The sequence below is a fragment of the Trichomonas vaginalis genome, chromosome IV (assembly GCF_026262505.1).
Source record: "Trichomonas vaginalis G3 chromosome IV, whole genome shotgun sequence".
In the NCBI taxonomy this organism is placed as follows: domain Eukaryota; phylum Parabasalia; order Trichomonadida; family Trichomonadidae; genus Trichomonas; species Trichomonas vaginalis.
Genome location: NC_067206.1, coordinates 3,709,120 through 3,721,202, shown reverse-complemented (window position 1 = coordinate 3,721,202; position 12,083 = coordinate 3,709,120). Strand labels below are relative to the sequence as shown.

The following is a 12,083-nucleotide window of genomic DNA, read 5'->3' as shown; positions in this document are numbered from 1 at the left end:
AGTAAGATTGTGTATTAGAAACTGCTTCATGCTGTGTTGAGTAAGCTTCGATATCTTTATCAGACCACCTTTAAATTAACCACTCACATTCTCACTGTGGTCCATCTAAAATTTGTAAACTTTATGACATAAAATTATATTATATGCAGGATCCCACCTATTACTTAATCTTTTTGGAATAAATGTTTTATAATATTTATCGATTGATTGTAATTTTTTGTATAAAAAAAGTTTTTATTTATATTAAAAATATATTCGGTTAATGATATTATCTTATAATTTGTAAATAAATCTAGTAATAAAATAACTTTAATAGTTGGTGTCACTTTTTCGAAAATTCTGGTTTTTTCGTTGTAAACAGAAATTCATCAAAAGTGACACCTCAGAAAAGCTAAAATATTGAATTTTTGGAACTTTTGATAGAGCACGTTTTTAAATATTAATTAAAGTAAATGTATATTTTGTAAAGATTCTTTTTAATAAAAAAATAAAATTTTGAAGAAGAACACAAAATCTTCTGAAAAATAATATCACATAAACTCATAATATTTTCTAATATATAACTATTTTATATAAAAATCAAATTCAATGATCTTAAAAGCGAAGGATAAACCTCAAAATTTACGAATATAATGAGTGGGAATATAATGCTTATCTATCATAAAACCATATGAAATATTAATTTTTGCTTTACGCCTAATTTTTGACGACAATTAGCAAAAAATGTTAAATGTTAACACTCAGTCCATTTGAATATGAAAAATAAAATTGACTTTGATTAAATGTTTTTATTTATCATGCAATTCTTCTTGCGACCAAAGATTTGAATAAAAGTTCAAAAAATAAGATAGCTTAAAAAATAATATACGGTAGTGTTTACTAATAGATGAATAGTATATAAATTCTATTAAAATGGATTTGATCAAAAAAATATAAAACCAAAAATAATTGTTATAATTTAAATGAAGAAGTAATTTAAAACGATTTTATTTATGATCAAATTTTATATATTTTTTTTGGATCAAATCCATTTTAATAGAATTTATATACTATTCATCTATTAGTAAACACTACCGTATATTATTTTTTAAGCTATCTTATTTTTTGAACTTTTATTCAAATCTTTGGTCGCAAGAAGAATTGCATGATAAATAAAAACATTTAATCAAAGTCAATTTTATTTTTCATATTCAAATGGACTGAGTGTTAACATTTAACATTTTTGCTAATTGTCGTCAAAAATTAGGCGTAAAGCAAAAATTGATATTTCATATGGTTTTATGATAGATAAGCATTATATTCCCACTCATTATATTCGTAAATTTTGAGGTTTATCCTTCGCTTTTAAGATCATTGAATTTGATTTTTATATAAAATAGTTATATATTAGAAAATAATATGAGTTTATGTGATATTATTTTTCAGAAGATTTCATTCTATATGCCTATGAAAAGTACTCTCAAAACTAACTTTTTCCTAATTATAATTAAAACTAGAATATTGTATTATGCTTAGTATTATTTCATTTTTCTCATTCAATTTAGAATTTACAAATGTCAAAAAATTGAGAGCTGTCACTTTTGATGAATTTCTGTTTATTACAAATTTAAAGTTATTTAATTTGGATTATAAATAAATAGGCTAATACAATATTTAAAAATGAGAAAAAATAACTTTTCAAAGAACTTTTCATAATCTCAAAGAAAATTTTTTATTCAATAATTATATAAATTAATTAACATTCATAATGGAATTGGATTTTTTTTAAAAAATTGGTCCTACTTAACTTTTTGAGAGAATTTGGCTTTTCATTTTTTATTATGAGTAGTGTAATAAACAGAAATTCATCAAAAGTGACAGCTCTCAATTTTTTGACATTTGTAAATTCTAAATTGAATGAGAAAAATGAAATAATACTAAGCATAATACAATATTCTAGTTTTAATTATAATTAGGAAAAAGTTAGTTTTGAGAGTACTTTTCATAGGCATATAGAATGAAATCTTCTGAAAAATAATATCACATAAACTCATATTATTTTCTAATATATAACTATTTTATATAAAAATCAAATTCAATGATCTTAAAAGCGAAGGATAAACCTCAAAATTTACGAATATAATGAGTGGGAATATAATGCTTATCTATCATAAAACCATATGAAATATCAATTTTTGCTTTACGCCTAATTTTTGACGACAATTAGCAAAAAATGTTAAATGTTAAGAGGGGGGCACAAACTTGCCCAGCGAGGTGAAGTGAAAAGTGATGGGTTTACATGTCAGAAATGTAAACTGTTAGATTTGAAACAAAAAATGGATTATTTTATTATTATATGATAGAGAGATTTGGTAAGTTACTATCAAATTTGTAAGTAAGGGGAAAAAAAGTAAGAAAGAAAAAAATTTTAAAATAAAAAGCCACTCGCTTCGCTCGCGGTTGACAAAAAGAACAAATTCGAAAAATAATTGTATGAAATTACGAAACTAAGCCACTCGCTTCGCTCGCGGTTGACAAAAAGAACAAATTCGAAAAATAATTGTATGAAATTACGAAACTAAGCCACTCGCTTCGCTCGCGGCTTAAGAAAAGAACAGATTCGAAAAAAGGTTGTATGAAATTACGAAACTAAGCCCCTCGCTTCGCTCGCGGCTGACGAAAAGAACAGATTTGAAAAAAGATTGTATGAAACTACGAAACTAAGCCGCGAGCGAAGCGAGCGGCTTAAGTAAACAACATATTTCAGATTATCGATACTAAAAATTTTTTTATTTTATTACATTTTTTTTGCATTTTTTTTAAGGGTGCACACGAGAGGATCATGTAAACTTCAGAATTTAGAACCTTATTTTTAGGCATTATCTTGGCTACCTATTTAGGCTCGAAAAGCAAAAAATATCAAAAAATACAACTTGACTCCATTATGACCCTTTCATGGAGGTAGTTTTTATCCGCTAGTATTTTCCCTTTGAATCTCTTTACAATTCGAAATCAAATTCAAAACTCAGTAGAAGAAAGGAAGAATCGACTTACTACGGTTGTAATACGAATAAATACATATATTTAATTATTTTTATTTACATAATAATTGTTTGAAGCTCATATTCCATCAAATTTTTAAATAAAAACATTAAAATGTTGAAAATGTTCATATATTTTAATAGGGTTTTGGCACTTTATTGAGGAATTACTACATACATAGTCGAACTGAACTTGATATTTTGAAATTTAAATTATTTATCAAAATTAAAATTTAACTTGAAATTTATAATTATTTAGTCATATTTTGCATAATTCTAAGTAGATTTTGTAAAAAATCAAGAAAGAAAAATTTTAACGTGCTTTATTTTTTCTTTTTTATAATAATACATATTATTATATAATTAACATATTCATAATGTTTCACCCTTTCAAAAATATAATCCTCCTCCTCCTCCTCCTCTCAAATAAACGTACATACGGGTGGCCTCTTTTTTCAAAAAATTAAAATTTGAAATTTTGGGCTCAAATATTAGAGATTTTTTCAACCTTCAACGATATATGTTGTCTATATCAGACCTCCTTTCTTTTTGATACTTAACATTGTTCCTAAATCTTAGCCGTTAAGGCTGTTCTGAAAATATTTTTTTTCGAAAAAATTCGAAAAAAATTCTTAAAATTCAAAAATCCCTTAATTCCTGAGGATTTTGGAAAAAAGTTTTTACATGAACATGTGTATATTAGATGAAGTATATTGATAAGGTAAAAATCAAATTTTATTGCATATTCATCGAGAAAATAAACTAACGAATCCCTCAAAATTGAGAGGGTAATCCTCCTCCTCTCAAATAAACGTACATATGGGTGCACCCTTAAGAAGCTAAATTCTGAAGTTTACATGATCCTCTCGTGTGCACCCTTAAAAAATGCAAAAAAAATTGAATACTTTACTGGCTGGGCAAATTTGTCGCCGCCCCTTCTTGCGACCAAAGATTTGAATAAAATTTCAAAAAATAAGATAGCTTAAAAAATAATATACGGTAGTGTTTACTAATAGATGAATAGTATATAAATTCTATTAAAATGGATTTGATCCAAAAAAATATATATAATTTGATCATAAATAAAATCGTTTTAAATTACTTCTTCATTTAAATTATAACAATTATTTTTGATTTTTATTTATCATCCACATTCAAATTTGAATCTTATCACAAAAGAAGGACCACTTTTATGACTACTGCCAAATCTATAAGCAGAGAATGGCTATTTGAAGCTAAAAGAAGAATAGAAGAAGGTGAATCTTACAAAAGTGTGGGAAAGGAAGTTGAATTGGAAAATGGTAAAATTAAATTGAATGTTGCCGAAAATACAATAAGAAGAGCATTTCAACTTCAAGAAATCGAATTACCAAAAGTTAGTCGCGGCAGAAAACCAAATCCACCAACATTTGAGCAAAAACAATTAATTAATTCTTGTGTTTCACAATATAAAGGAGGAATTTCAAAAACTTATTTATTGATTAAAAGGTTTCAAAATATTGCTCAAAATCCCGATTGTGAGAAAGAAAAAGAAGAAATTGCAAAAGAATTTGAAAATATAGAAGATTTGACAAAAGATCAAATTTTTGACAATTTACAAAAAATAAAGCATCATCAAGTGGAAAAATTTATGATGGAATCAGGTTTATCTTCAAAAAGAGATTACAAACCAGCAGATCCACCTACCAAATATTGTGCCATATCAAAGAATTTGATATGGCACTGCGATATTCATTACCTTCACGGTAATGTTTCTTTTCCATTTTTTGCCATATTGGATGATATGACACGTAAAGTTCTCAAAACTAAATTATTGAAAAACAAGTCTTCCAACTCAACAGCGAAGGTTTTAAGAAAACTTTTAGAGGAGTTTATTCCTTACTGCATCTGGACCGATAACGGCGGTGAAAACCGCGGTGAATTCGGCCAGGTTATGCAGGAAAACGGAATAGTTTGGAAGCACACCTTGCCGTATATGCCAAGACAGAACGGCAAGGTGGAGCGCCTGTGGCCAAGCTTAGAAAAGTTTTTGCCAGACGAGTTGGATGATATTCAACAAATCAAGGACTCAGTTCAGCAGTTCATTGAAAAATACAACAATACACCACATTTATCTCTCGATATTAATCCAAAAACGAATAGTAATTACACTCCTAACGAATTATTCGAAGTTTCAAAATTTTGGTACGAGCCAGAAATTCAAAAATGGGAGTTATATATCAAAGACGAATGGGTCTTAGCAAAATTTGAATAATTACATCATTTTAAATGACTACTAAACAATTTTATTTATGATCAAATTTTATATATTTTTTTGGATCAAATCCATTTTAATAGAATTTATATACTATTCATCTATTAGTAAACACTACCGTATATTATTTTTTAAGCTATCTTATTTTTTGAAATTTTATAAAGGTGACCAAACTATTTTTTGAAAGTCCGCCATAACTTTAATGGTACTATTTCAGCGTGTACAATGAATACAAAAATTCTAAGAGTGCCACATAAAATAGTACTTTAGACTTGAGTTAATGCTACCAAGCAAATGTTAAAAAGATGACTTTAGTGTTTTGATAATCAAAGATTAAAATCATTATTGTCTAAATCAATAATCATAACGACAGAAGTTAATGTTTTTTCATCAGTGCTTTAAATCCACTTTTAAAAGTATACCTCAAAAATCAAAATATCAAAAAAAATTGGCCGATAGGTTTGGCTTTAATTTTTGTCTGCTTTTATGATTTGATATGGATGTTATAATTTTAAAAGTTGAGCCAAATTCACCAATAGATTTTTGAGATTTGCAAATACTCAATAATTTTCAGCGTGTTATCTTTTATTAAAAGAACTATTTGGTTTCAGTATCATATAAATTGATATTTACTTTCTATTTGAACCTTCATTTAGCTAATGATTTAATAATACAGATTTCATCTAGTCCTTATAAGAGAATTTTGAATTTGTTATAATAAAAAAACAAACAGATATAGCTTACACTTCTATAATAAAGATACCTTTTATAGAAATCAGTATGAAATGTGTTTTGGCTTATTGGAAGCATATCAGACATAATCGCCATAATCAAAAAATCTATATACCCAATAAGTAATAAATTTGTCGATATAGATTTTCCATAAAATTAGTTTTTAGTCTGATCTTAAAATAAATTTAATTTTTTATAAAAAAAATCACATTTAAAAGTACCTTTTTAGTAGCTCGAAATCCTGTTGGTGGATTTCGGGCGTACTTCAAAATTAGCTTTTCTTCTACATATGCAAGCTATATTTTAAATATGGGGCAAATCGGATCGGCGAAAGGAGTTTAGTTACCTTTAATTTTATTCAAATCTTTGGTCGCAAGAAGAATTGCATGATAAATAAAAACATTTAATCAAAGTCAATTTTATTTTTCATATTCAAATGGACTGAGTGTTAACATTTAACATTTTTTGCTAATTGTCGTCAAAAATTAGGCGTAAAGCAAAAATTGATATTTCATATGGTTTTATGATAGATAAGCATTATATTCGTATCGTGCTGAACCGTTGGGAAAAATTGAATACCCGAGGTTCAGCATACATATAAAAATGAAAGACTTAGAGCCTAGGGTTAAGCAGGAAGATAGAGGGTACATATGAGATTATCCTCAGTAACTCTCAGGCAAATCTGAGTTTTTGGTCAGATATATAAGATTATTGTGAACGAAAAATTATCTAATATAGGCCTAATTGTCATGTGCGCATATAGACATATGTATATATTATATGTTTCTTGTGTTATTATAGGTTAAATCCATAGTTTGATATGTGAGATAAATTATATCTTAACACAGAAATCGTTTTTTTATATTATCACAGTAGATATGAGGGGTACTATATGAGTTATAATATATATTATTAGGAATAAGTATATAGATCCAAAATAATGGGAATGCATAATTTATGGCGAACTCAAAACATTTATTTTTATATTATGAGGTTATAAAGTTGTTTTATTCATATATTATATGTGCTCTGTGCTATTGAAATGTGCTTAAAATGATTCTGCACGCGCAATCACAAAGCAAAACTTCGTAGCGAGCAACAGTTTGTGCAAGGACAGGGAATTTATATTTTTATCCTTACATAAACTTATAATGTGGTTAAAATGTTCGGTTTGCTCTCACTTTTGTTCCGCAATGTGACATCGTGAACAAAGTTTCCGATCTGAGTGCATATATGCAGGGTCGTTCCATGGCACCCTGCATACATGTACTCAGATCGGGAATATTGACCACTTTTGTTCCACGATGTGACATCGTGAACAAAGTTTCCGATCTGAGTGCATATATGCAGGGTCTTTCCATGGCACCCTGCATACATGTACTCAGATCGGGAATATTGGCCACTTTTGTTCCACGATGTGACATCGTGAACAAAGTTTCCGATCTGAGTGCATATATGCAGGGTCTTTCCATAGCACCCTGCATACATGTACTCAGATAAGAATTTTGCTTAATTGTTTGACATGAATGTCACATTCGAAAATCGTTTCTCGAAAGGAGTTTACAATTACAATATATTGTCCTATTGTATTGTAATTGTAAACTCCTTTCGAGAAAAGCTTTCACTTTGTGGCACGAATGTCACATTCGAAAATCGTTTCTCGAAAGGAGTTTACAATTACAATATATTGTCCTATTGTATTGTAATTGTAAACTCCTTAGTTCGATTCCTTCATTTTATTAAATTATAAATATACAATTCTTTCTAATCTTCCTTTTTCATAATTCATTTCTCATTTAAATTCTAAATAATCTAACTCTACTAATCTAGATTTTTTCTAATATCAATTTTTCATATACAAACTCTTATTTTTTCTTTCAAAATTCCATTTTCCAATATTTTTTGAAAATTTTACATAATTTTATATATATTTTATTCTATTATTATTACATAATAATATTATACATATTAATTGTTTTAATTTTTGAATGCATACGATAATTTTTAATTCAATTTTTAAACGAATGTTTTGATGGGACGAGCTTACTGCTCATAGGCTCATCCCATCAAAACATTCCATTCAAAACTCTGGCCTTCATCGAGGCCAGAGCCAACAATTCATCCCCTCAGAGCCAAGTTCCTCGACGGTCGTCCTCATTAGGCCTGATCCGAGAGGAACTTGGCTTTGAACGAAAATCACAAGCTCTGGCCTCAGGAAAAGCCAGAGCTTCGCAAACAATCCTCGGGGCCGGCTTCCTCAAAGACCGCCCTGATTCGGGGCGGCCGGAGAGGAATCCAGTCCCGAGAGAACGTCCATACGAAGCTCTGGCCTTTTCCGAGGCCAGAGCTTGTAAATACAATCCGCAGGGCCGAGTTTGAGGGAGATCGTCCACATCATTGGCGATCTCCTCTCTTCTCGGCCCTGAAAGACATGCAAATACAGGCTCTGGCCATAGCAAAGGCCAGGGCATGGCTTACATTCCCCAGGGCCGGCTTTCCCAAATGCCGCCCTTATCCCGGGCGGCAGGAGTGGAATCCGGCCCTGGGAAGTAGAAAATACGAAGCTCTGGCCCAAGCAAAGGCCAGAGCCTGCAAAATTCATCCTCAGGGCCGAGTTCTGCGATGATCGTCGATCATGTCGACGATCTCGCAGGAACTCGGCCCTGAAAGACATACAAATACAGGCTCTGGCCCAAGCAAAGGCCAGAGCCTCGCTTACAATCAAATTTGCCGAATCTCAGGAGATCGTTCAAATCACGGACGGTTTTCCCTGAGATTCGGCAAAATAAGTCAAATTACAGTTCTAGAAAGACTAGAAGGGGGCCCTGACCTTAAGAAAGGACCCCCTTCCCGGTCTTTCTGGCGAACTTTGGTTCGCATTGCGAGTGTCTGCTGCGAATCCGGGGCTGAGCAGCAGACACTCGCAATCATATGTCGCGGCAAGTGCACCTGTGGTGCCAGAATGCACTTGCCGCGACAATTGCGAAATGCAAAGATGATGCCGGAAGGAGCGGCAATACTGGCAAAAGCCACTCCTTCCGATACCAGAAAGACTAGAAGGTGGCCCTGACCTTGAGAAAGGACCCCCTTCTCGGCCTTTTTTGTTAAATTTAAGATCATTTCAATTGCAAAATTATTTCAAAATTCATAATGGATAGTACCATACGAAGGTGCAAGTCATAGCAATGGTGCACCATCAATATGAGCCCCATTGCTATGACTTCACCTCGGGATAACCTCGATGGGAGGAAAAGTGGAGCAATTCGAAACATTGCTCCACTATACAAGTTCTTGTAAGGATAGGTATATAGTTACCACATCCTTACAAGAACTGTTCCTCGCTTCGAGGTTTTGTCTTGTGATTGTGTGTGCTGTGCCATCCAATGGACAAACGGATAGCACAGCACACACATACTAGGCATGATAACCCTTCCTTATGAATTAGGACGCGATAGCCCTGACCTCACCCCGGGATAACTTGCATTTGTACTCATATCCCAATCAATAACATAATTTATATCAAGACACACCTACCACTACATAATATAGCATTATATCAACACAATACTAATATATAATGTTAAAAACACACAAATTGATGATATTCATAATATAAATTGGGACCAAAGATCTATATTGAGACCTAACTATTATCAAACCTTTATATATAGGAAACATACATTGCACCTATAGAATATTGAATGAAAATTAGATGGTTCTAAAATTCGATATCTGATGCTGACCCAAGGTGGTCCTCATTCCTATATATGTTCATCTATACCTAATGTCCTAATATTCATCCATATACATGTTGGGTCTATCTCCATCAGAAGGGTCCATGCTGAAGTGTGGGTATTCAATTTCCACCCAACGGTTCAGCACGCCTCCATTATATTCCCACTCATTATATTCGTAAATTTTGAGGTTTATCCTTCGCTTTTAAGATCATTGAATTTGATTTTTATATAAAATAGTTATATATTAGAAAATATTATGAGTTTATGTGATATTATTTTTCAGAAGATTTTGTGTTCTTCTTCAAAATTTTATTTTTTTATTAAAAAGAATCTTTACAAAATATACATTTACTTTAATTAATATTTAAAAACGTGCTCTATCAAAAGTTCCAAAAATTCAATATTTTAGCTTTTCTGAGGTGTCACTTTTGATGAATTTCTGTTTACAACAGATTGGCGCTTTGCGCCAATCAAATAGCAAATAAAATGACTTTTCAAAATATTTATTAATTATTTATTATCAAAAGTCAAAAAAATCCGATATTATTACATTACATCTGATTGCAAATCAAAATTCGTTGAAATAACTTTGCCGAACAAACAACCAAAGTTGTTCTCAAAATATGATTAGCGGCGCGAAGCACCACTACGTAAACGATAGACAAAAGGTGTATGAAAAATTGAGAGAAATATTTCATTTTCATTTCATATTTTCTTAACCAGACATTCCGCACAAACTTCTAATGTATTACATTGATCTAATGCATCATTGGTGTTCCATCATACCTTCAATGATTCACAATTTGCACATTTGGTTACAGATTAATATTGAAAATTCTAAAATTCTAGATTTTCATCTATAACAAGTTCTTTGTTATCCCGTGCTTTATTAATTGTTAACTTTAGAGCTCCTAAATATCCTTACAAATTGCATAAATTCCGAAATAGTTTCTCAAAATAATATCTATGATCGCATAAATATCAGATTACGTTAAGACTATTAATGTTTCAAATACGTTACAACCGTTTGCTATAGTTAAGGCATTTTTTTCATTTATGATAATGACTTCAGCTCTAATTTTGTCAAGTAACAAACTGATCTAATGTCTTATCTAAGTGTATTCATTTCTAAACAAATTCTTAATAAATGCTTTGCTTTCAATATTTTTTGAAAAAATCTCTAAAATCTCAAAGTATTCTCTAAACCACTTCGATGCATATAAAAATTTCTCAGATGTTTTACATAATAATCTTTAAAATATAATATTAATCACTCAAATTAAAATTTCATTGTATAAACTCATTTCCTATAATCATAATATATTTATTTTGCTGAAGTTGGCTGGGCTTGCCCGAAGGGCAAGTCTAGCCAACTGAAGCCCGAAATTATATTATATCAAATTTGATTTTTTTTACCTAAAGAATTGTTGCAAATACATCCACGCTACAGATCATTAAACTTTATTTATTTCATTCTGACAAAAAGCTTCATGACATGCTTGTCCTGTCATTATAAATAAAATAATTGAATAACTTCCATCAAAAAGTCGAGGGTAGGTCGATCTTTTGCAGCGCATTTTAACAAATTGTGGACAAAATTGAATGAGTGAAGCCGTTTTCAAGTTCATTACTGAGAGCTTTACAAAATTTGCAAGTAATGAACAAGATATAAGAATTACACAGGCAATATCGTTTATTCCATTGGGGACAATTGCATCCTCCACTTGGGAGACGGAAAAATGAAACCATGATTTATTGAAAATTAAAGATTAACGTTGATTAACTCATACTATTCAATTTCAGATAGAGCAGAGAGATTAACAATCATAAAAATTATGAGATACAAGAGTGATACCATGATTTATTAAATATTCTTTTCCAAGAAAAGCATTTAAAAAGCGTATTTATAAATCATATATTACTGTAACCACAACATTAAAGACAAGACCTTCAAGGATACAGATTTGACACTTTACAAATGTATTTTGACACTTTACATGTCCCCCAAACGACATCCTTACCCTAATATAAATAGTATGTTAAATGTATCCAGCAAAATGCTTGAATTAGGGTTGTTAAAAATATCAAAAATTAGCGTTTTGAAGACACCATGGTGTCTTATAATTTTCCCTTCCTTATTGGCGTGTAGAAATAAATGCGCCAATAGATTGAAGAAGAAGAATTGTTTTTCTCTTAATGAACTTTAATCCTTTTGATATAAGAATATTAAAAACATTAATATAATTAGAGGTAGGGCAACGATAGAAAATTTTTGGAAAAAAAGTTCGGAGATCTTAAACGTATCATATTCCCTGCATGGTTTGGTATCTTCCGCCATGC

General features: G+C 30.5%; 1 pseudogene across 1 annotated transcript, besides 16 other annotated features; it reads left to right on the top strand.

The window, feature by feature from the left end:
• Window positions 1-350: 350 nt before the first annotated feature.
• Window positions 351-387: a mobile genetic element.
• Window positions 351-387: a terminal%2Cinverted (terminal inverted repeat of Banshee-A3 transposon ID:TVAGG3_0022810).
• Window positions 388-1,564: 1,177 nt separating this feature from the next.
• Window positions 1,565-1,601: a mobile genetic element.
• Window positions 1,565-1,601: a terminal%2Cinverted (terminal inverted repeat of Banshee-A3 transposon ID:TVAGG3_0022800).
• A 229-nt stretch (window positions 1,602-1,830) lies between these two features.
• Window positions 1,831-1,867: a mobile genetic element.
• Window positions 1,831-1,867: a terminal%2Cinverted (terminal inverted repeat of Banshee-A3 transposon ID:TVAGG3_0022790).
• A 359-nt stretch (window positions 1,868-2,226) lies between these two features.
• Window positions 2,227-2,249: a mobile genetic element.
• Window positions 2,227-2,249: a terminal%2Cinverted (terminal inverted repeat of MuDR-6/TvMULE4 transposon ID:TVAGG3_0022780).
• A 237-nt stretch (window positions 2,250-2,486) lies between these two features.
• Window positions 2,487-2,654: a mobile genetic element.
• A 148-nt stretch (window positions 2,655-2,802) lies between these two features.
• Window positions 2,803-3,851: a mobile genetic element.
• Window positions 3,852-3,956: a mobile genetic element.
• Window positions 3,934-3,956: a terminal%2Cinverted (terminal inverted repeat of MuDR-6/TvMULE4 transposon ID:TVAGG3_0022750).
• Window positions 3,957-4,212: 256 nt separating this feature from the next.
• Window positions 4,213-5,091, top strand: TVAGG3_0022740 (annotated as a pseudogene). Its single transcript has one exon. A coding segment is annotated over exon 1 (879 nt).
• Window positions 4,213-5,271: a mobile genetic element.
• Window positions 5,272-5,434: 163 nt separating this feature from the next.
• Window positions 5,435-6,356: a mobile genetic element.
• Window positions 6,357-10,156: 3,800 nt separating this feature from the next.
• Window positions 10,157-10,194: a mobile genetic element.
• Window positions 10,157-10,194: a terminal%2Cinverted (terminal inverted repeat of Banshee-A3 transposon ID:TVAGG3_0022710).
• Window positions 10,195-12,083: the final 1,889 nt, after the last annotated feature.